Raw genomic sequence first — 23,235 nt, forward strand, 5'->3', positions numbered from 1 at the left:
ATTCCGGCCTTGGGTCATTGACTTCGCGGAGTTTTCACATTCTTCCCGTGTCTGGGTGGGTTTCCTCCGGGTGCTCTGTTTTCCTTCCACAGTCCAAAGATGTGCGGGTTAGGTGAATTGGCCATGCTGACTTGCCCCTTAGTCTCAAGGGCAAATATGTAGTGTTACAGGAATAGGGCCTGGATGGTGTTGTTGTCAGTGCAGGCTCGATTGGCCGAATAGTCTCCTTTTGCACTGTAGGAATACAATGATTTATGAAAACAGCAGAAGGTGGTTTTGTAGGGGTCCATCCTTTGTAAGTGAAAGCCTCAGACTCACTTCCTTCCTCTACTCACAGTTACAATTGAAACCCTAATCCCCTCCTCTCAATGACTGCAGTACCCCAGAAATCATAGAATCCCTGTAGTGCAGAAGGAGGCCATTCAGCCCATCGAGACTGCACCGACAACAATCCTGAGGTGTGCTAACTGACTCAAGAACAGCTCCTTTCCTGCTGCCGTCAGACTTTTGAATGGACCTACCTTGCACTAAGTTGATCTTTCTCTACACTCTAGTTATGACTGTAACACTACATTCTGCACCGTCTCCTTTCCCTCTCTATGTAGAGTATGCTTTTTGTAGCGCGCAAGAAACACCACTTTTCGCTGTATCCCAATACATGTGTCAACAATAAATCAGATTTTTAAAAAAATCAAATAAAAATAAATCAAATCCTATCCCTGCAACTCTACGGATTTACCCTGCTAATCCCTCTGACACTAAAGGACAATTTAACATGGCCAATCTGCCTAACCTGCACAAACAGCTCATTTGCTTATTCCAAGTGACATGTGTTTTATTTGCCCGTAGCTCTCAGCTCGCCGGAGGAATTGCTTCAGTAGAACCAACAACGCATTGCTTTCTGTAACAGTGGCCAATGTTTCACTTAATCTTTTTAGCAGCGATATTTCTCCGTCGCCATCAAGCCAATTTGCACCCCCCCCCGGAGAATATTCGGACTGCCAGGGGTTATAGGCTGCTGCTGTCCATCCGCTGATCAACAAATTAATATCGCCCCGAAAAATCTTCAGGGAAATACAACTTGTCCGTTCCAATTCAGTGTAATTTCCCCTGGATGTGCTGACAGGTCGCTTTTTTTTTTCCTTGACTGTCTGCACATTTGCAGCAAATCCCGGGGATTTGTCAGCAAGCCAGGCTCAGCTGGAGAACGAAAGCGCAAATACACCTGTTTATTTCGAATTTTGATTAATGTGGTCAGGTCTGGAGAACAGCCGCGAGTTGTTTGCCGAGGTGTTTGATACATCACTCAATAACGCCACCTGCAGCCACTCGGGCTGAGCTGTGGAGGGTGCGCTGAACGCACGTCATTTATGTCCCCCCCCCTCAGATATTTTCAAATTTAAGGCTCACATTCCTCTTCCTTCGGGCTGTTTTGTGAAGCGTTGCAACACTCAAGTATTCCGTATTGCTGATTAGGCTTCGTGCGAGAAAGAAGGGTAGTGACATCTACAGCCTTGGTTTGTCTGGTGATCCAATCAGACATGGAAGAAAATTGCCCCACCTCCACCTCCCCCACCCCACCCCACCGCTCCCCACCCCACAGTCTGCCCTGTTTTAATGTGTTGCTGTTGTTCCTTGATTACCGTAATGTGAATTAGTGATCAACAAACAAATTTGGCACTGTGATAGTCCGGGCGGAGCAGCTGCGATGGGCCGAATGGCCTAACTCTGCTCCTATATCATATGGACTCTTAGCTTCATCTACTTTAATGGTATCTATTCTTGATATTCGGTGACACAGTGGTCGGCACTGCTGCCTCACAGCGCCTGGTACCTGGGTTCCATTCCCGGCTCAAGTCACCGTCTGTGCGGAGCCTGCTCATTCTCCCCGTGTCTGCGTGGGTTTCCTCGGGGGCACTGATTTCCTCCCACAATCTGCTGGTTAGGTGCATTGGCCATGCTAAATTCTCTCTCAGAACAGGCGCCAGAATGTGGCGACTCAGGATTTTCACAGTAACGTCATTGAAGTATTAATCTAAGCCTACTAATAAACAAACTTGAACTTCTGTGATAATCCCTGCAATAACATGGTCTTGGACTCTGGGACTTCTCATGTGTTGTGCTAGGACACATATATATATATACCTTCAAGCGGGCACATCATAAACTGCTCTCAATCACTACCGCTGAGACAGAATGTGATATTGTAGTCCCATGTCTCTGTACTTAGCATACAGCAGCAAACATCAAAGGTATAAGCCCGATTAGCATTGTACATATTTTCTCAGACGACTAAGGAAATTTGACGTCAGCCACGACTCTCACTAACTTTTACAGATGCACCATAGAAAGCATTCTTTCTGGTTGTATCACAGCTTGGTATGGGTTCATGCTCTGCCCAAGACCACAAGGAACTACAAAAGGTCATGAATGAAGCCCAATCCATCACGCAAACCTCCCATCCATTGACTCTGTCTACACTTCCCGCTGCCTCGGAAAAACAGCGAGCATAATTAAGGACCCCACACACCCTGGACATTCTCTCTTCCACCTTCTTCCGTAGGGAAAAAGATACAAAAGTCTGAATCACATACCAACCGACTCAAGAACAGCTTCTTCCCTGCTGCCATCAGACTTTTGAATGGACATGCCTTGCATTAAGTTGATCTTCCTCTGCACCCTAGCTATGTAACACTACATTCTGCACCCTCTCCTTTCCTTCTCTATGAATATATGCTTTGTCCGTATAGCGCGCAAGAAACAATAGTTTTCACAATATACTGATACATGTGACAATAATAAATCAAATCAAATCAAATATATGTAATCTTATCTGTGATAAGGAGCCCATATTGCTTTTTTATTCCTTGTCATATGATTGTTCTGCTGACACTGAAAAGAAGAATGCAACACGGTGGCAGCGTAGGGAACTGGTAGGATAAATACATGGGGTTAAGGGGATAAAGTCTGGCTTGGTTTGTTGTAGGTGCAGGGTCAATGGGCTGAATGGCTTCCTTCAACACTGTAGGGATTCTAAGTGATGAGGGAGCCATGGTCTTATATCTCAGAAAGTACCCAGCCTTTACTGATAAATGCAAAGCACAAGAGGGCATTGGAGGCACCGATTCAGAAAGCAAAGGCTGGCTCCTATAGTTCTCAAGTCAAAAGAAAGTAGCAGGAGAAAAACACCTAAAATCAGGTGCAATGGACTTGTCTTTAGCTCTCTGTGGCCTCTTGCTCTGTTTGCCAGAGATTGTTAGCCCAGTTGCCGATGAGAATGGACAAGGGCAGGTGAGATTTTCCAGCTGCGCTCGCCCCGAAACTGGAAAATCCCACCCGAGGTCAATGGACCTTTCTGTCATCCACCCCTCGCCCTCTACAATTCCTGTGGGGGGAAGAAGTGGAAAATTTACCCCAGAGAGTCAGAAGTGTCCTCACAGCCGGTGATGGTCTACAAAGGATCGCCTAGGAGCGTTTAAAAGTTCAGTTTTGCACTCAGTTCGTGTCCTGCCTATGAACCGGGGCAAACAGAGTTCTGTGGGGTGTCATCTGAACGCCTGATGCGTTGTAAAATTGGCTGAGAGCCGGGTTCGGGAGATCAAGTAGGGCATTGTCTGGTTGTATGATAAAGTGAAGGCAGTGTTACATTTCTAGATGTTTAAGAAATGTTCTCTTGTGCTCAGTGACAAAGGCCACACTCATAACTCAACCTTCCCTCTCTAGCAACCGCAGTGTGACTTCAGATGCACAATGTCAGAAGATGGATCAGCACCCAAAGAGTTGAAGAATCCTTGCAACTGTAATCATAGCCTGAATTTACGCACAAGAACTCAGTTGCCCTCTGAGGGTTTGGAGAACGGAACAGTTAAAGCTTTGTCAGAATATGTACTCAGGCTTTAAACTCAAAAGCAAGTTCATTCAAAGTAGAAATAGAAGCGCATAGAAAAATCAATGCGTCTATTTTCAATTCATTTCAGATTAATCACCATTGTCCGTCCCTCGATGATGTCTACTCAGGGACGAAGGTTTCTGCTATGGGTCTTCATGTGACTAAGTCAGTGGATTCTTGGTCACCAGATCTTTGGGAACATGGGGATACTGGAGAGCTGGCTTTGATTCCTTTCCTTCTCTGCCTCTCTATTCAGAGTTAATCCTCGGCTGACTCCTAATGCTTTAGATCCTGGGCCAGTCTCAACAGGGGAGGCGATGGCCTAGTGGTGTAATCGCTAGACTGTTAATCCAGAAAAGCAGCTAATGTTCTGGGGGGACCCGGGTTCCAATCCTGCCATGGTAGCTGGTGGAATTTGAATTCAACAAAAGATACGTATAGAATCACTACCGTGCAGAAAGAGGCCATCCAGCCCATCGAGTCTGCACCGACCACAATCCTACCCCCATATCCCTACATATTTTAACCGCTAATCCCTCTAATCTATGCATCTCAGGTCACTAAGGGGCAATTTTAGCATGGCCAATCAACCTAACCCACACATCTTTGGACTGTGGGAGGAAACCAGCGCACCCGGAGAAAACCCACACAGACACAGGGAGAACGTGCAAACTCCACACAGGCAGCGACCCGAGCCAGGAATTGAACCCAGGTCCCTGGAGCTGTGAAACAGCAGTGCCAACCACTGGAAGTATCTGGAATTAAAAAGCTACTGATGAGCATGAAACCATTGTGAGGAAAATCATTAAATATCAAATCAAAAATTAATATCATAGAATCCCTACAGTGCAGAATGAGGCCATTCAGCCCATTGGGTCTGCACCAACCACAATCCCACCCAGGTTCTTTTTCCATAACCCGCATGCATTTACCCTAGCTAGGCCCCCCCTGACAGGATGGGTCAATTCAGCATGACCAATCCACCTAACCCACACAATCTATGGACTGTGGGAGGAAACCGGAGCACCTGGAGGAAATCTACACAGAGAACATGTAAGCTCCGCACAGACAATGACCCAAGTCAGGAATCGAACCCAAGTCCCTGGCTCTGTGAGGCAGCAGTCCTAATCACTGTACCACCGTGTGTTCCCTTAGGGAAGGAAATCTACCGTCCCTACCCAGTCTGGCTTACATGTGACTCCAGAGCCATAGCAACCAGGGATGGGCAGTAAATGCTGGCCACCCATGAATGAATAACCAAAAATGCCAACTTTGCCGACAAAGCCTCATTGTAGGCCGTGGCTCACCTGACAGCACTCGTACCTGTGAATCAGAAGGTCGTGGGTTCAAGTCCCACTCACAGGTGGTTAAGCACAAAAGGTCTAGGGTGGGCTGGCCCTCCAGTGTGGGACTGAGGGAGCGCTGCACTGTCGAAGGTGCTGGCGTTCAAATCCATGTAACAGGGTGAGTTAACCTGTTTTGTTCTGGGCCAACAATTGTATAGGGTGTCGGTGAGACCACATCTGGAGTACTGTGTCCAGTCATGGCTACTTTACTTGAGGAAGGATGTGGTGACATTGGAGGCAGTTCAGAGGAGGTTCATCGGATTGATTCCGGGGACGAAAAGTTTGATATATGAGGAGAGATTAAACAGTTTGGGCTTTTCCTCGCTGGAGTTTCGAATGACAAGGGGCAATGTGACCGAGGTATATAAAATACTGCAAGGGATTGATAAAGTAAATATAGACCAGATATTTCTTCTTATGGGTCAATCTAGAACAAGAAGTTACGGGTATGGGTTGAGAGGTGGCAGATTTAAAGCTGAGGTGAGGAGGAATTATTTCTCACAGAGGGTGGTGAATTTGTGGAACTTGCTGCCACATAGCATGGTGGAATCTGAATCATTGAATCGTTTTAGGAAGGAGATAGATATATTTCTAATATATTTCGAGCAGGCTCGAAGGGCTGAATTTACCTACTTCTGCTCCTAATTCCTGTGTTCCTGTAATAACTCTATGGAGGCGGAAGTCCCCTCACCAAGTTACTTTATTTACACCATACATCTATACACAGCCAGGTCTCCAGTTACTCCCTGCTGAATGCAGGCTGGGAGTCTGACACACCTGCTTTAAAAAGTCTAACAACACCAGGTTTAAGTCCAAACGATTTATTTGATAGTAAACTCACTAGCTTTCGAGGGGTTTCCCTCTTCTTCAGGTGAATGCATTCACCTGAAGAAGAGGGAAACCCCTCGAAAGCTAGTGAGTTTACTATCAAATAAATCGGTTGGACTTAAACCTGGTGTTGTCAGACTTTTTACTGTGTTTACCCCAGTCCAACACCGGCATATTCACATCATGACACCTGCTTTAAACAGGGAGCATGAGGCTCCCTGATTTAACCATCAATTCGGACTCATCAGGTATCTCTTTTTGACACTGACCAAATAAACTAACTCAAATTAACTGTGGCAGTTTCCCAAAAGGAGGGGGGAACAGCCTGAACAAAAAACAGAAGTACAAAGGAAACTTAAAACATTAAATCAAAATGCAATTATCAGGGACGATAACACTGTCCAGCCCCTGTGGTGCCCAGTGGGCGCGGAAGGCATCAACTGTGCCCATGGACACCGCATGTTCCCTCTCCAGGGACACCTGGCCATGAATGTAGCCGCGATAGAGGGGCAGATAGTGAGGATGGATGACACCATCAATTGCCCGCTGCCTGGACCTATTGATTGCTCGCCTTGCCAGGTTCATGAGGAGATTACCATCCTGACCTGCCCCTCTCCGCAGCAGGTGCCCATAGATCAGGACCGTGGGACTGAAGTGCAAACAAAATAGCAGTAAGAGATTTTTGAGACCTAAGACACAAAACGTAGATATGGTCCACGGACTCCACAAGACCACAGAAGGGTCAAGCTTAGGAACCCGTGAACCGGAAAAGCCTACGGTTGTACAGTACTGCTGCATGCAGCAGGCTCACCAGGTAATTCATACTCGAACAAGCCAATCTATTAGCCTGGTTGAACTCATCATAGTTCCTAATATTTATCCTCCTTGACTAAAATCAGATTATTTGGTAATTATCACTTTGATTTTTGTGGGATTGAGGTTACTGTGTGTAAATTGGCTGCTGTATTTCCTACACTACACTCAATTGGCCGTAAAATGCTTTGGGACTACCTGAGGTCATAAGGTGCATTCTGTGAGTGCAAAATCCCTCTTCAAGTGCCTAAGACTATCTTTACATTCATCTCCAGATCAAGGAACGCAAACGTTCTGAATAAAACCATGGCAGTTGCCAAAGTTAAGACCCCTGGCATTCTGTTAACCCATCTTAGAGATCAAGCAAAAGTACATCCCATCTGATCATCAGTTCTGCGCTCTTGTGATCCTTTTGTTTGCCGACTGACTTCAGAACTCAATAAACAGGAACAAGGTTGTAACAATCAAACACAGAGTTTCCTGGTTTCTCTGGAGATATGTACATTGGCTCAATGAGTGGCAGAGTCTCCAGGCTCCTTGTTGCTTCAAGAGAATCTATTTCAATGCTGGAGAATAGAGAAATGTATACACTAGAGACAATATGCTTCATTTTCATCACCATTCTCCTGGAATATCAACATTCATAACTTGCTTACTTTGCCTTTGATCCTGAGCTTTCCATCAGGAGCAATGAAGTAACATGAACAAAGAGAATTAATACCTCGGGTACTAATACATCGTATGGATACATTGGGCAGCATAGTGGCACAGTGGTAGCACTGCTGCCTCACAGCGCCAGGGATCTGGGTTCAATTCCAGCCTCAGGTGACTGTGCGGAATCTGTACGTTCTCCCTGTGTTTACGTGGGATTTCTTCCAGTGCTCCAAAGAAGGGCGGCATGGTAACACAGTGGTTAGCACTGCTGCCTCACAGCTCCAGGGACCTGGGTTCGATTCCTGGCTCAGGTCACTGTCTGTGTGGGGTCTGCACATTCTCCCTGTGTCTGCATGGGCTTCCTCCCACACTCCAAAGATGTACAGGTTAGGTTAATTGGCCATGCTAAATTGCCCCTTAATGTCCCAGGATGCGTAGGTTAGAGGGAGTAGCGGGTAAAAATGTGGGGATATGGGGATAGGACCTGGGTGGGATTGTGGTTGGTGCAGACTCGATGGGCCGAATGGCCTCTTTCTGCACTGTAGAGTTTCTATGATTTCTATGTGCTGGTTATCCCCTGCTGCGTCAAACTTTTGAATGGAGCTAACTCGCATTAAGTTGATCTTTCTCTACACCCTTGCTATGACTGTAAGACTACATTCTCTACTTTCTCCTTTCCTTCTCTGTGAATGGTATGCCTTGTCTGTATAGTGCACACGAAACAATGCTTTTCATTGCACACTAATAAATGTGACAATAATAAATCAAATCAAAGGCCATGCTAAATTGCCCCTTAGTATCCAAAGATGTGCAGGTTATGTTGATTGGTCATGCTAAATTGCCCCTTAGTGTCAGGGGGGTTAGCAGAGTAAATAATTGGGGATACAAACAAATCCATCACAGGTAGCACTTTGTCATTCATTGATTCACGTTACGTTAGTCAAGGAACAACAGCAACATGTTAAAACAGGACAGGTGGATTGTGGCGTGGGGACCGTCGGAGGTGGGGGAGGGAACGGAGTGAGGAAACAGAAGCACCCGGAAGAAACCCGTGTAGACATGGGGAGAACATGCAGACTCCACACAGGCAGTGACCCAAGCCGGGAATCGAACCCCCGGTCCCTGACGCTGTGAGGCAGCAGTGCCAACCACCATACCACCCTGCCGCCCAAGGAATATGTACCAAGACAATGAGTTGAGAGGCATCAAATAGTTGGTATTGTTTGAGGTTGGGTTGTGAGAGATGAATGTGTGCGAGTAAGGCAGGAACCCTGTGCCGGTAGTTAGATGGCTGGCTGAGGGATTTATAGCTCTGAAGAAGCAAATGGTCCGCTCAAAGATCGATGGACATGCACTTAAGCCATCTCTTGTTATTTGTTCTTTGTGTATTCACCCTGGCGGAGAGGTCAAAGGTAAACACTCCAAACACTTCAACAGTAACACCCTTCACCATTAAAACTAATCATATTCCGAATCAGAGGTTGGGGAAAATGATGAATAAGCCACCCACACACTGACCTGTGTAAACATTTGGCCTAATAATTACAACATTCAATCACCAGTGCCTTCAAGAGGATCACCATTAGTGCACTTCAACCTTTGAAAACCAGCCCTAAAAGCTGTAAGATGGGATTTCTCTTCAGATTCAAGCTAATAATGATTTTATTAGTTCACCGAATGGCTTGAGGCCGTCAGTAATTACTTCGCTTGGATCTTCAGTGAGTCATTTGGGGTCCCTGGTCTTATTCTCTGAAATCCCTGTCCACAAAGGAATTGCTGACTAAACCTTATCGTCAAGGGCCATAATCCCAAATACCCGTGGGTCCGGGCTTTGTGTTGCTCGGGTGGCCAAGTTCTCGACCCGGAAGCCCGTGAAATGATGTGAGAAGGAGATGGGGTGCGTCTCTCGTGTGGGTGCGCACTCGTGCAACACTCACGCCGTCACTCGCAGCGAGCTGTGCACTCGAGCAACGGGGCGGCACGGTGATTAGAATGGCTGCCTCACAGCGCCAGGGGTCTGGGTTCAATTCCGGCCTTGGGTCATTGTCCGAATAGAGTTTGCACGTTCTCCTGGTGCTCTGGTTTCCTCCCACACTCCAAAGATGCACGGTTTAGGTTGACTGGCCATTCTAAATTGACCCTTAGTGTCAGGGGAATTAGCAGGGTAAATGTGTGGGGTTACGGGGATGGGTCTGGGCAGGATTGTGGTCGGTGCAGACTCGATGGGCTGAATGGCCTCCTTCTGCATTGTAGGGTTCTATGATTTCAGCAGGTGGCAATTGCTAGTTAGAAGTGCATCCACTGACAATCAGGAGGCAATTTAGTCCATTCAGGGACTGACTAGATGCCATTGGATGTGGCCTGTCTGTTCCTGCTGTTGACGGATGGGTTAATCGGGCAGGTCATGCTTTATATTTTAGCTGCAGCCTGGATCCAGAGCAAACTGAAGTGTCCGGGTCAAAATCCAGTTACCCAATGTGTTTGGAGCTGAGATCTGTGTACAGATCTCAGACACTCGGGAATATTTTAACAGTGACATTTATCTTTCACAGATAAACATCTCCCTGAGACGCTCCTCAGTGACTGTCCCCCTGAGGGAGCACATTCATAGACTCATAGAATCCCTACAGTGCAGAAGGAGGTCACTCAGTTCATCGAGCCTGCATCGACCACAATGCCACCCAGTCTTAACACTGTAACCACGTGTATTTAGCCTAGTTGGACCCCCTCGATACTAAGGGGCAATTTAGCATGGGCAATCCACCTAACCCGCACATCTTTGGACTATGGGAGGAAACCGGAGCACCGGAGGAAACCCGCACAGGCACGGGGAGAATGTGCAGACTCCGCACAGACAGGGATCTAAGCCAGGAATTGAACATGGGTCCCTGGCGCTATGAGGCAGCAGTGCTACCCACTGTGCCAAAACATGGGATGTCAAAACAAGGATGGGGGGAGGGAATTGTGATGGGGAGACTGGGATGGAGGAGGTTCGCTCCCAGGTAGGGGAGGACCGCAGGCAGTATGGGAGGGAGGTTAGACAGGGGGTGGAGATGGGAAATGCCCAGGCTGAGGGGCTGAAGTGTATATATTTTAATGCAAGGAGTATAGTGAATAAGGTAGATGAGCTTAGGGCGTGGATAGCTGTTTGGGATTGTGATGTGGTGGCCATTACGGAGACTTGGATGTCTCAGGGACAGGACTGGGTACTTCAGGTGCCAGGCTTCAGGTGCTTCAGGAAGGACAGGGAGGGTGGCAGAAGGGGTGGTGGCGTGGCACTGTTGATCAGGGATAGTGTCATGGCTACAGAGAAAGAGGATGTTGTGGAAGGACTGTCTACAGAATCTCTGTGGGTGGAAGTTACAAACAGCAAAGGGTCGAAAACTTTGCTGGGTGTATTCTATAGGCCGCCCAATAGTGACAGGGAAGTTGAAGTGCAAATAGGGAAACAGATTCTGGAGAGATGTTTTAATAACAGAGTTGTCGTGATGGGAGACTTCAATTTCCCAAACATCGACTGGAATATCCCTAGGGTAAGGGGTTTGGATGGGGAGGAGTTTGTTAGGTGTGTTCAGGAAGGTTTCCTGACACAGTATGTGGATAAGCCTACGAGGGGAGAGGCTGTACTTGACCTGGTACTGGCAAATGAACCAGGGCAGGTGATGGATCTTTCGGTAGGAGAGCATCTTGGATATGGTGACCATAATTCTATCTCCTTCACAATTGCATTGGAACGAGATAGGATCAGGCAGGCTAGAAAGGTGTTTGTCTGGGGTAAGGGGAGATACGAAGAAGTCAGGAAGATACTTGGACAAATAAACTGGAAGGAGGCGTTCTTAGGGAAAAGTACCGAAGGAAGGTGGCAGATATTCAAGGAATGTGTGTCTGGAGCTCTGAATGACAACGTTCCGATGAGACAAGGGGGTTTTGGTAGGTCGCGGGAACCGTGGTGCACAAAGGCTGTGTTGAACCTAGTCAGGAGGAAAGGGAAGGTGTATAAGAGGTTCAGGGAATTAGGAGAGGTTAAAGATCTTGAGGAGTTTAAGGACTGTAGGAAGGAACTTAAAAGGGAAATTAGGAGAGCCAGAAGGGGTCATGAGAAGACCTTGGCGGGTAAGATTAAGGAGAATCCCAAGGCCTTCTATAAATATGTGAAAGGTAAAAGGATAAGAAGAGAAGGGATAGGACCTATAAAAGGTGAGGGGGGAAAGGTTTGTGTGGAACCAGAAGAAATGGCAGAGGTGCTTAACGAGTACTTCGCCTCAGTATTCACGGTGGAAGCTGATCTGGGAGATTTTGTTATGGATTTGCAGCAGATGGAAAAGATTGAGTACGTGAATATTAAGGAGGAGGATGTGTTGGAACTTTTGAATTCTATCAAGGTCGATCAGTCGCCTGGACCAGATGGGATGTACCCCAGGATACTGTGGGAGGTGAGGGAAGAGATTGCAGAGCCCCTGGCGATGATCTTTGTGTCGTCAATGGAGACGGGAGAGGTTCCGGAGGATTGGAGGATTGCGGATGTAGTTCCTATTTTCAAGAAAGGGAACAGAGATAGCCCGGGAAATTACCGACCGGTGAGTCTGACCTCAGTAGTTGGCAAGCTGATGGAGAGGCTTCTGAGGGACAAGATTTACGAACATTTGGAGAGGTTTGACATGATCAGGAATAGTCAGCATGGATTTGTCAAGGGCAGGTCGTGCCTTACAAGCCTAGTTGAGTTCTTCGATAATGTGACTGAACACATTGACGAAGGAAGTGCCGTGGACGTAGTGTACATGGACTTCAGCAAGGCGTTTGATAAGGTCCCCCATGCAAGACTTCTTGAGAAGGTGAGAGGGCATGGGATCCAAGGGCCTTTGGCCTTGTGGATCCAGAATTGGCTTGCCTGCAGAAGGCAGAGAGTGGTTGTGGATGGGGCTTTTTCTGAATGGAGGTCAGTCACCAGCGGAGTGCCTCAAGGATCTGTTCTGGGACCCTTGTTGTTTGTCATTTTCATAAATGACCTGGATGAGGAAGTGGAGGGATGGGTAAGTAAGTTCGCTGATGACACTAAGGTCGGTGGTGTTGTGGATGGTCTGGAAGGATGGCAAAAGTTGCAGCAGGACATAGATAGGATGCAGGACTGGGCGGAGAAGTGGCAGATGGACTTCAACGCGGATAAATGTGTAGTCGTCCATTTTGGCAGAACCAACGGGATGAATGAGTACACTATTAAGGGCAGAAGTCTGAGTAGTGTTGAGGAGCAGAAGGATCTAGGGGTCCGGGTCCACAGGACTCTTAAATCGGCCTCGCAGGTGGAGGAAGTGGTCAAGAAGGCGTATGGTGTACTGGCCTTCATTAATCGAGGGATTGAGTTTAGGAGTCGGGTGGTAATGCTGCAACTTTATAAGACCCTTGTCAGGCCTCATTTAGAGTATTGTGCGCAGTTCTGGTCGCCTCACTATAGGAAAGATGTAGAAGCTATTGAGAGGGTACAGAGGAGATTTACAAGGATGTTGCCTGGACTGGGAGGCATGCCTTATGAAGTTAGGTTGAGGGAGCTGGGACTCTATTCCCTGGAGAGACGAAGGTTGAGAGGCGACCTGATAGAGGTTTATAAAATGTTGAGAGGAATAGATAGGGTGGACTCTCAGAGGCTATTTCCCCGGGTTGAAATGGTTGCTACGAGAGGACACAGATTTAAGGTGCAAGGAGGGAAGTTCAGAAGTGATGTTAGGGGTAAGTTTTTCACTCAGAGGGTGGTGAGTGAATGGAATCGGCTGCCGTCAGTGGTGGTGGAGGCTAACTCGCTGGGGTCTTTTAAAAGACTTCTGGATGAGTATATGGGGTTTAATGAGATTGAGGGTTATAGATAGGTCTGTAGGTTGGTAGGTGTTGATGTGATCGGCGCAACTCGTGGGCCGAAGGGCCTGTTTGTGCTGTAGTGTTCTATGTTCTATGTTCTATAAAACACTAGACCACACCCTTCATGATCTTGGCATCTGCCATCTCCCCATCCTCTCCCAGCTCTCTCCCTCCCCTCTCCCTGTCCCTTCCCCGCCCTCTCCCCATCCGCTACCCACCCTCTTCCCGCCCTCCTCCTGCCCTCTCCCCGCCCTCCGCCTGCCCTCTGCCTGTCCTCCGCCCACCCTCTCCCTGCCCTCTCCCTGTTCTCCCCCTGCCCTCTGCCTGTCCTCCGCCCACCCTCTCCCTGCCCTGTCCCTGCCCTCTCCCTGCCCTCTGCCTGTCCTCCCCCCAGCCCTCTCCCTGCCCTCTCCCTGCCCTCTGCCTGTCCTCCCCCCAGCCCTCTCCCTGCCCTCTCCCCTGCCCTCTCCCGCCCTCTGTTTGTCCTCCCCCCGCCCTCTCCCCCCCTCACCCCGCCCTCTCCCCTGCCCTCTCCCCGCCCTCCCCCTGCCCTCTCCCCACCCTCTCTGGCAGCACTCAGCCTTTCATTGAGTGTTTGACGTTGGATGGCTGCTTATTGGTCAGCCAATGTGGGATTGTGATCCGGGGCTGACCACAGCCAGGAATGTGTACCACTGGCCCCCATCGAGTGCCCGCGCCCAACAGGCAAAAATTCCAGGTCTTGGGAATATCCCAAAATGCTGTGTGGCTATGATAGGTTTAGATCCCCATTTACCCATCGATCACCTGGTGTCGTGATCCAGTTTGGGTCACGTTTCCATGGTGATGGTTACGTTAATCACCAAGACATTCACCACCAGCTATAACACTGCCACTTCCATCCTTCGATGTGTCATCACTTGGGAACACGATTACCGGAAGCAATAACCTAACTCACATCCGTTTCCATGTGTTATACAGTGCAACACCATGTGGAGTGTACGTGGGAAATGTTAGACGTGACACTGACGTGGAAACCTTCCAGTCTCTCCCATCATGGGAACTACTGTGGGCAGGGTAGAGAATTCGATGGACAGACAAAATGCCCTTTGACCTCAGGCGGACATTTTGGATGCTGAGAAGGGCAATGACTGGACAGTCCCGGCCTGAGACACAACAATGGTTCATAGTGTCACCTCCAACCTTTGGTGCGTTACCACTTGGGAAAATAACATCCTGCGTGATTATCCATGTAGCTCTACAAACACCAGTCCACCATGTACCGCCATGAACATGTAATAGATTTCATTACTGCCATGAGCGTTTTGGGAGACCTCTTGTGATATTGCTGTAATTTTCCACGCGAATGTTATGCTGAACAGCAAGTGGAAATGTGCTCGAGGGCACAATATATCACTGAGTGCAGAGATGAACCAGGCACAGCACTCATGATTTGTGATATTATCAGAGTCATTTGGTGTGTTATTAGCTTGTTGTGGATTTTCTTTAAGTTCATTCGTGGGACATGGGCGTCGCTGACTGGCCAGCATTTATTGCCCATCCCAAGTTGCCCTTGGAGGGCAGTTGAGAGTCAACTGTGGCCCAGGAGCCATGCATAGGCTAGATCAGGTAAGGATGGCAGATTTCCTTCCCCAAAGGACATTAGTGAACCAGATGGGTTTTTCTGACAATGGTTTCATTATCATTAGTAGATTCTTAATTCCAGATATTTTTTATTAAATTCAAGTTCCACTAAATGTCGTGGCGGGATTCGAACCCGACTCCTCAGAACATTAGCTGAGTTTCTAGGTTAAAAGTCTAATGATTATACCACTAGGCCATCACATCCCTCCTAATTGCAATTGCGTATTGCAAGCGATACATTGTTATCCATAGATACACAAGAATGTCATTTCCAAACTACTTTAACAATCAATAGTACGGTAACCCCATTCAATCATCATCTTATGTTTGTTCAATACTACAAGCATACAATCAGCTGAATAAACTCCCAAATCTCCTCAATGTCAACAAAATGAAGGAGATAGTCATCGACTGCAGGAAGCGTAGTGGAGAACATGCCTGTCTACATCAATGGGGATGAAGTGGTAATGGTCGAGATCTTCGTGTTTTTAGGTGTCCAGGTCAGCAACAACCTGTCCTGTTTCCCCCATGCTGACACTAAATTTAAGAAAGCCCTACTTTTTCGCCTCTACTTTTTCGGAAGAGTAAGGAAATTTGGTATGCCTACTATGACTCTCACCAATTTTTACTGATGCACCATAGAAAGCATTCTTTTCTGGTTGTATCACAGCTTGGTGTGGCTCCTGTCCTGCCCAAGACCACAAGAAAGTACAAAGGGTAGTGAACATTGCCCAGTTCATCATATAAACCAGTCTCCCACCCATTGACTCTGTCTACACTTCCCTCCGCCTTAGAAAAGCAGCCAGTATAATTAAGGAACCCACGCACCCTGGACATTCTCTCTTCCACCTTCTTCCATTGGGAAAAAGATACAAAAATCCGAGGTCACGTACCAACCAACTCAAGAGCAGATTGTTCCCTGCTGCTATCAGACTTTTGAACGGACCTACCTCGCATTAAGTTGATCTTTCTCTACACCCTAGCTATGACTGTGACACTACATTCTGCACTTTCTCCTTTCCTTCTCTATGAACGGTATGCTTTGTCTGTAAAGCGCGCAAGAAACAATGCTTTTCACTGTATACTAATACACGTGACAATAACAAATCGAATCAAATCAAAAAATAAACCAACCTCTCTTGGCGAGGGTAACATTCGGTTCATATTTCTCGATGAGTTGTTGAACTTGTTCGGGTTTCACTGGAGGGTAGAGAATCTCATTTAAGCGTGGATCTCTCTGTTTAGAATTGATGAATTCTGTCATCTGGTCCACAGTTAGATATGGCTTAGTCTTTGCACCACTGAAATAAGTGAAGGAAAAGAGATTTCAATTACAATGGGAGAACTTCCGATACTTTGGAATAAGATGCAGACCAATACACTGGTTAATACTGTTACCTGACAGCGCCAGGGACCCGGGTTCGATTCCCGGCTTGGGTCACTGTCTGTGTGGAGTTTGCACATTCTCCCCGTGTCTGTGTGAGTTTCCTCCGGGTGCTCCGGTTTCCTCCCACAATCCAAAGATGTGTGAGTTAGGTGCATTGGCCATGCTAAATTGCTCCTTGGTATCAGGGGGACTAGCAAGGGTAAATGCATGGGGTTATGGGGATAGGACCTGGGGTTGTTGTTGGTGCAGGCTTGATGGGCCGAATGGCCTCCTTCTGCGCTGTAGGCTTCTATGAAATCACTAATCTTGGATTAAAGTTTATTTATTAGCGTCACAAGTAGGCTGACATTAATACTGCAATGAAGTGAAAATCCCCTTGTTACCACATTCCAACGCCTGTTCAGGTACAGTGAGCGAGAATTTAGCATGACCAATGCATGTCTTTCAGAGTGTGGGAGGACAACAGCTGCCTCACAGTGCCAGGGAGTGCTCCCAGACCAGCAACCAGCAACAAGTGTACAATGATGCACCGAGGTATCACTGAGTGGCACGGTGGCACAGTGTTTAGCACTACTGCCTCACAGCGCCAGCGACCCGGGTTCAATTCTCGGCTCGGGTCACTGTCTGTGTGGAGTTTGCACATTCTCCCCGTGTCTGCCCGGGTTTCCTCCGGGTGCTCCGGTTTCCTCCCACAATCCAAAGATGTGCGGGTTAGGTGGCTTGGCCGTGCTAAATTGCCCCTTAGTGTCAGGGGGACTAGCCAGGGTAAATGCATGGGGTTTTGGGGGTAGCGCCTGGGGTGGGATTGTGGTTGGTGCAGACTTGATGGGCCGAATGGCCTCCTTCTGCACTGTAGGGATTCTATAAAAATAAAGTCTTCAATGTGTAGGGAATGAATCCAGTAATTCCTAGGGGTCTCAATTTTAACCTTATATACATTTTATTTTTAAGCACTTTAAATAAATCATATCAAGGTTCATAGGCTTTCAACAGCCTTTCATGTACTTGGTGATAAATTTCTCTGTGCATTACGCTTATTCCATAGGCAATGAAGATGGCTTTAATTGTGTGCTGAATAAATGGATTCTAACCATCCAGTTCCCAGAATTACAAATCATGCTTCATGCGTTTGCATGCAAAGTGAATTCATTCCTCCCTCTCCTCTTTCTCTCACACTTTTGGCCAAGGATGCCACAGGCAGAATGCTGTAGACTTCGGTGGGACTTCAAGATCCTGCCGGCAGCCAGCGGTCTCCGTCATGGGAAAACCCATGGTGAGGGAGGTTGGACAGTTTTGGCCAAGGTTATTGCCTCCCTCCTGCCGCAACTTCCTCGAGTCCCTCAAGGTCTCTGCCCCTCCATCAACACCAGCCTGCTGTGCATCCCCAATTTTCATCTCTTCACCAATTCGTGGCTGTGCCTTCAACTGCCTAAGTTTGTGAAGTAACGTCTCAGGGGCCGGTGTCCCTTCCCCAGATTCCCTCCATTTACAAACTCGGTCCCACTCCTCAATGTGCTTCAGTTACACAGTCAGAATCCGGGATGCCAATGGACCCGGCACTCCTCATTATATACACAGGAGGGACTGATTGGGCAGGCAAGCATTCGCTCTGTCAGGGAGCTCATACTCCAAGAGGCCCACCTCGTTGAGGGTTGCGAACATAGCCCAGTCCATCACGCAAAGCAGCCTCCCATTCACTGACACTGTCTGCACTTGTCACTGCCTCAGAAAAGCAGCCAGTATAATTAAGGATCCCATGCACCACAGACATTCTCTCTTCCACCTTCTTCCGTCAGGAAAAAAAAACAACAATCTGAGATTATGTACCGACTGACTCAAGAACAGCTTCTTCCCTGCTGCTGTCAGGCTTTTGAATGGACCTACCTCACACTAAGTTGATCTTTCTCTACACCCAAGCTCTGACTGTAACACTACATTCTGCACTCTCTTCTTTCCTCCTCCCCGCGTTTTAAAATTTATTTATTAATGTCACAAGTGGGCTTACATTAACACTGCAATGAAGTTACTGTGAAGATCTCCCAGTCGCCACACTCTGGTGCCTGTTTGAGTACACTGAGGGAGAAGTTAGCACGGCCAATGTACCTAACCAGCACATCTTTTGGACTGTGGGAGGAAACTGGAGCACCTGGATTAAACCCATGCAGATACGGGGAGAATGTGCAAACTGCACAGACAGTGACCCGGGAATCAAACCCTGGTCCCTAGCGCTGTGAGGCAGCAGTGCTAACCACTGCGCCACCGTGACGCCCACATGCAGTCTATGACTGGTATGCTTTGTCTGTATAACATGCAAGAAACAATGCTTTTCATTGTATACTAATACATGTGACAATAATAAATCAAATCAAACCTCTAAGAGGCTCTTTAACCTCTCTCTCTTGTTCAATCTTATGATCCGAATATTGCTTTATGGGGCTTAGCATCAAATAAGGCTCCAGCGAAAGGATTTGGGACCTTTTACACCCTTCAGAACGCTATATAAATGCAATTCACTGTTGTTTAATTTAACCTCTGGTCAGAGAATAGAGGACATGGATACAAAATTAACAGGCCTCAAACGTGAGCAGAAACTCAAATGCTTCACTGGGGGACGCGTGGAATGCTCGCAGCTTGTGTTTCCATTAAAGAAAAAGTAATTTAAATAAATATGTGTTTAAGGGCGAGACAGAAGGTTGTTAGATTAAATGCAAACAAAGATGGTCAAATGCGCTGCAGGATGCAGTGGTTCTTTTCAATGTTTTAGCTGTGGAAATGTTCTCAGGTTTGGAAGATCACTGAAGTCCAGAATATTAGATGCGAATCCTGGGGTTTCATTAAATTAGGTTTGGCATTCGGAGGGAAATATCAAAGCATTCTTTTGAAAGCTTTATTTTTAATTATTCACCTCTCTCCAGAGATTCAGGGTGACAGTGCAAACTGTGAAAGTTGAACGGGCTGTATTTTAGTTTCCCCTCTTCTTAAACTATATTAGTGGTTCAAATATTATTTGAGAGTATCATTGTCAAGTGTGTCAAGCTCCCACTTAACCCTTGCCTTATACACAACCCCATCTTTGACTTTTTTATTCATGAGAAGTGGGCGTCGCTGGTGGCCAACATTTATTGCCCATTCCTAGTTGCTTCAGGACAGTTGAGAGTCAACCACATCGCTGTGGCTCTGGAGTCACATGTCGGCCCGACCTGGTAAAGACGACAGATTTCCTTCCCTAAAGGACATTAATGAACCAGATGGGTTTTTCCGACAATCGACAACGATCATCAGTAGATTCTTAATTCCCAATATTGTTTCCTGAATTCAAATTCCATCAGCTGCCGTGGTGGGATTTGAACCCGGGTCCTCAGAACATTAGCTGAGTTTCTGGATTAACAGCCTAGCAATAATACCACGAGGCCATCACCTCCCCTGAAAGGTTAGAAAGCTGAATAGTGTCCAATAGGCCGATTGTTAGTGCCTATGGATGAGAGTGAGCAGGCCCAAGATCCATCTTACGTTGGCCTTTGGATAATTGTGGCATGCTAAGTGCACTCTAACTGAGCTCACAGCGCCAGTCACCTGCGTTCAATTCCAGTCTTGGGTGACTGTCTGTGTGGGTTTCCTCTAAGTGCTCCAGTTTCCTCCCACAGTCCAAAGAGTTAGGGGAATTGGCCATGCTAAATTGCTCCTTAGTATCCAAAGATGTGTAGATTAGGTAGATTAGCCATGGTATATTGCCCCTTAGTACACAAAGATGTTCAGGTGAGGGGATTTGCCTTGCTAAATTGCCTCTTAGAGTACAAAGATATATAGGTTAGGTGAATTGGCCATGGTAAATGTGTGGGCTGATAGGGAGGAGGAGAGGGTCTGGATGGGATACTCTTCCAGAGAGTTGGTGTAAACTCAATGAGCTGAATTGCCTTTTTCTGCCCAGTTGTGATTGTATGGTTCTATGGCTCACCACTGCAGAGGAAGAGGTTATGACCTGACTGAATTCCATGATTATTTTTCTTTGTACCGGGAGATCCACTCTGTCTCCACAAAAAGCAAGTTTTCACCAAGTCCTGGAACAACTTTTCAAGTCCTTTTAATGGTTGACCAGTCGGTGTCTCAAGACCTGGTTAAAAATCGCCAGAGATTGCAGTCAACTAGCTCTGGTTCATCTAACTGAATTTAGCAATCCACATTGGAAGTGGCCTATGGGACACAAAGAAGCAATTTAGCATGGCCAATCCACCTAACCTGCACATCTTCAGATACTAAGGAGCAACTTAGCATGGCCAACCCACCCTAACCTACGCAGCTTTGAGCACTAAGGCAACTTAACACGGCCAATCCACCTAACTTGCACATCTCTGGACAGTAAGGGCAATTTAACATGGCCAACCCAACTAACATTGTTGGATACTAAGGAGCAATTAGCATGGCTAATCCATCTAACTTGTGCATCTTTGGACTGTGGGAGGAAACCAGAGCACCAGGAGGAAACCAATACAGACACGGGGAGAACATGCAAACTCCACACAGGTGGTGACCCTAGCCAGGAATCGAATCCAGATCTCTGGCACTGTAAGGTAGCAGTGCTAACTACTGTGCCGTCTGTCCTTGCCAGGACACAGTGGGAAAATACACACACAATTAGTGCAGAAACATCAGGAAATTTTCACTTTAACTCTCTGAATATTGATCTAATTTCTCTGTCACTTTACACTAATTTCAGATGGGCATTGCCCCCCTTGTCTCTCTTTCCCCAGTGGATCTGTGGCATGAACCATTCTGGGGATACATGGGTAATGAAATAGAGGTAGTGAAGTGTTGTTGCAATTGTATAGGGTGTTGGTGAGACCACATCTGGAGTATTGTGTCCAGTTTTGGCCTCCTTATTTGAGGAAGGATGTGGTGACATTGGAGGCAGTTCAGAGGAGGTTCACCAGGTTGATTCTGGAGATGAAGGGACTGATGTATGAGGAGAGATTAAACAGTTTAGGCTTGTACTTGCTGGAGTTTAGAGGGATCTGAACAAGGTATGTAAAATGTTCAAAAAGATTGATAAAGTAAACATAGACCAAATGTTTCCCCTTGTGGGGCAATCTAGAACAAGAGGTCACAGGTATAGGTTGCGAGGCAGTAGATTTAAAGCTCACAGAGGGTGGTGAATTTGTGGAACTCGCTGCCCTATGGCATGGTGCAGTCTGAACCATTAAATGTTTCAAAATGGAAATATATATAGGTGGATTGGCCATGCGAAATTGCCCTTTAGCGTCAGGGGGACTAGCTGGGGTAAATGCTTAGGGTTATGTCCTCCCCGTGTTTGCGTGGGTTTCCTCCGGGCACCCAGGTTTCCTCCCACAGTCCAAAGATGTGCAGGTTAGGTTGATTGGCCATGCTAAATCGCCCCTTAGTGTCCTGAGATGCATAGGTTAGAGGGATTTGTGGGTAAATATGTCGGGATATGGGGGTAGGGCCTGGGTGGGATTGTGGTCGGTGCAGACTCGATGGGCCGAAGGGCCTCTTTCTGTGCTGTAGGGTTTCTATGATTTCTATAGATTATGGGGATAGGACCTGGGTGGGATTGTGGTCGGTGCAAACTCGATGGGCCGAATGTCCTCCTTCAGCACTGTAGGGTTTCTATGGGGTACGAGGAACAGGTGGGGAGGTGGATTCGAGGAGAGGGAGAGATCAGCCATGACCTAACTGAATGGCGGAGCAGGCCTGAACTGACATTTTCTGCTCCCAATTCCGATGTTCCTGTGAAATAAGATCCATGATTAAAAGTTTGACGACTGCCGAAAAGAAGCGGCCACCGTTGACGAGGATTTACGTCTCCTGCTCCCATTGGACTCTGCACTGAGAAGTGCACATGCTCAGAAGCACAGTCAGCGGTCGGCCATCTTGCGTTGGCCGGAGCCACTGTTCTATCGCACACAGCAGAACGGCGCTGAATGCGCCCCAAGGGATTAGACTTCTGGGGCCTGCCCGTGATATTTTTAAGGACCAGAAGCTTGCTTGCTGTGAGAGCGGGGTGCAAAAGTGCAGCTCATTGTAGTGAGGGCAGAGTGATGGAAATTGCACATCATTTGAGTCGCGTCCTGTAATCATCACAACGGGAGGCCACTCTGACTGTGACAGAATGCGGAGACGGGTCGAACGAGGGAGGAAGTAACATTCTGAACTCGGAAAACAGGACACAGCTTTCTGACTCATTGGTTCAGTGGTTTGCTCGCCCCGGAGAAAGAGATTTTTTTTTTAATCGAAAACTTTCTCCATTGCGACACCGGGGACTGAATATTATTGCGGGGGGGGGGGGGGATTGTGGATAGTTCCCCCACTCCCCGCCGTCCACCTCCTAAGCAGCAACCCCCTCCCCACCACCCCGTCTCGCTCTCCGCGCCTCCCCATCAAAGCGAAATCCGATCGTTCAACGCGAGCTTGCCCCCCAAAGCCATAACGCCATGTGGGTGGGCTGAATGGGGACTGTGGGGGGGGTCTCCCATCCCTCACAGGGGAGGCAGTCCCACCCTCAGCAGCTAATCGGAGCTGGAGACACACTTCCCACTTTCTCTGTCTTCACCCCTCACCGGGACCTCCCCTCTGTCCTCTCGCCTCTGTATTTTGCTTAGCCGCTCCCTGTCTCTAAAAGTTTCAAGTTTTATTTATTGGTGTCACAAGCAGGCATTCATTAACACTGCAATGAAGTTACTATGAAAATCCCCCAGTTGCCTCACTTTGGTGCCTGTTCGGGTACACTGAGGGAGAATTTGGCACAGCCAATGTGGGCAGCACGGTGGCACAGTGATTAGCAGCGCTGTCTCACAGTGCCAGAGACTCAGGTTCGATTCCTGGCTTGGGTCACT

The 23,235-nt window shown here is 47.5% G+C and overlaps 1 protein-coding gene across 2 annotated transcripts in view; it reads right to left on the reverse strand.

Annotated features, from left to right (window-relative positions):
• The window catches only part of plcb1 (phospholipase C beta 1), a 657,020-nt gene that overhangs the window by 164,847 nt on the left and 468,938 nt on the right, over positions 1-23,235 (reverse strand). For both annotated transcript variants that reach the window (XM_080200038.1, XM_080200039.1), the window contains exon 9: positions 16,135-16,301. In XM_080200038.1, the coding sequence (XP_080056164.1) occupies positions 16,135-16,301 (167 nt within the window). The remainder of the gene's footprint in view (positions 1-16,134; positions 16,302-23,235) is intronic.

The sequence above is a fragment of the Carcharhinus amblyrhynchos genome, chromosome 12 (assembly GCF_965287045.1).
Source record: "Carcharhinus amblyrhynchos chromosome 12, sCarAmb.v2.hapA, whole genome shotgun sequence".
Lineage (NCBI taxonomy): Eukaryota > Metazoa > Chordata > Chondrichthyes > Carcharhiniformes > Carcharhinidae > Carcharhinus > Carcharhinus amblyrhynchos.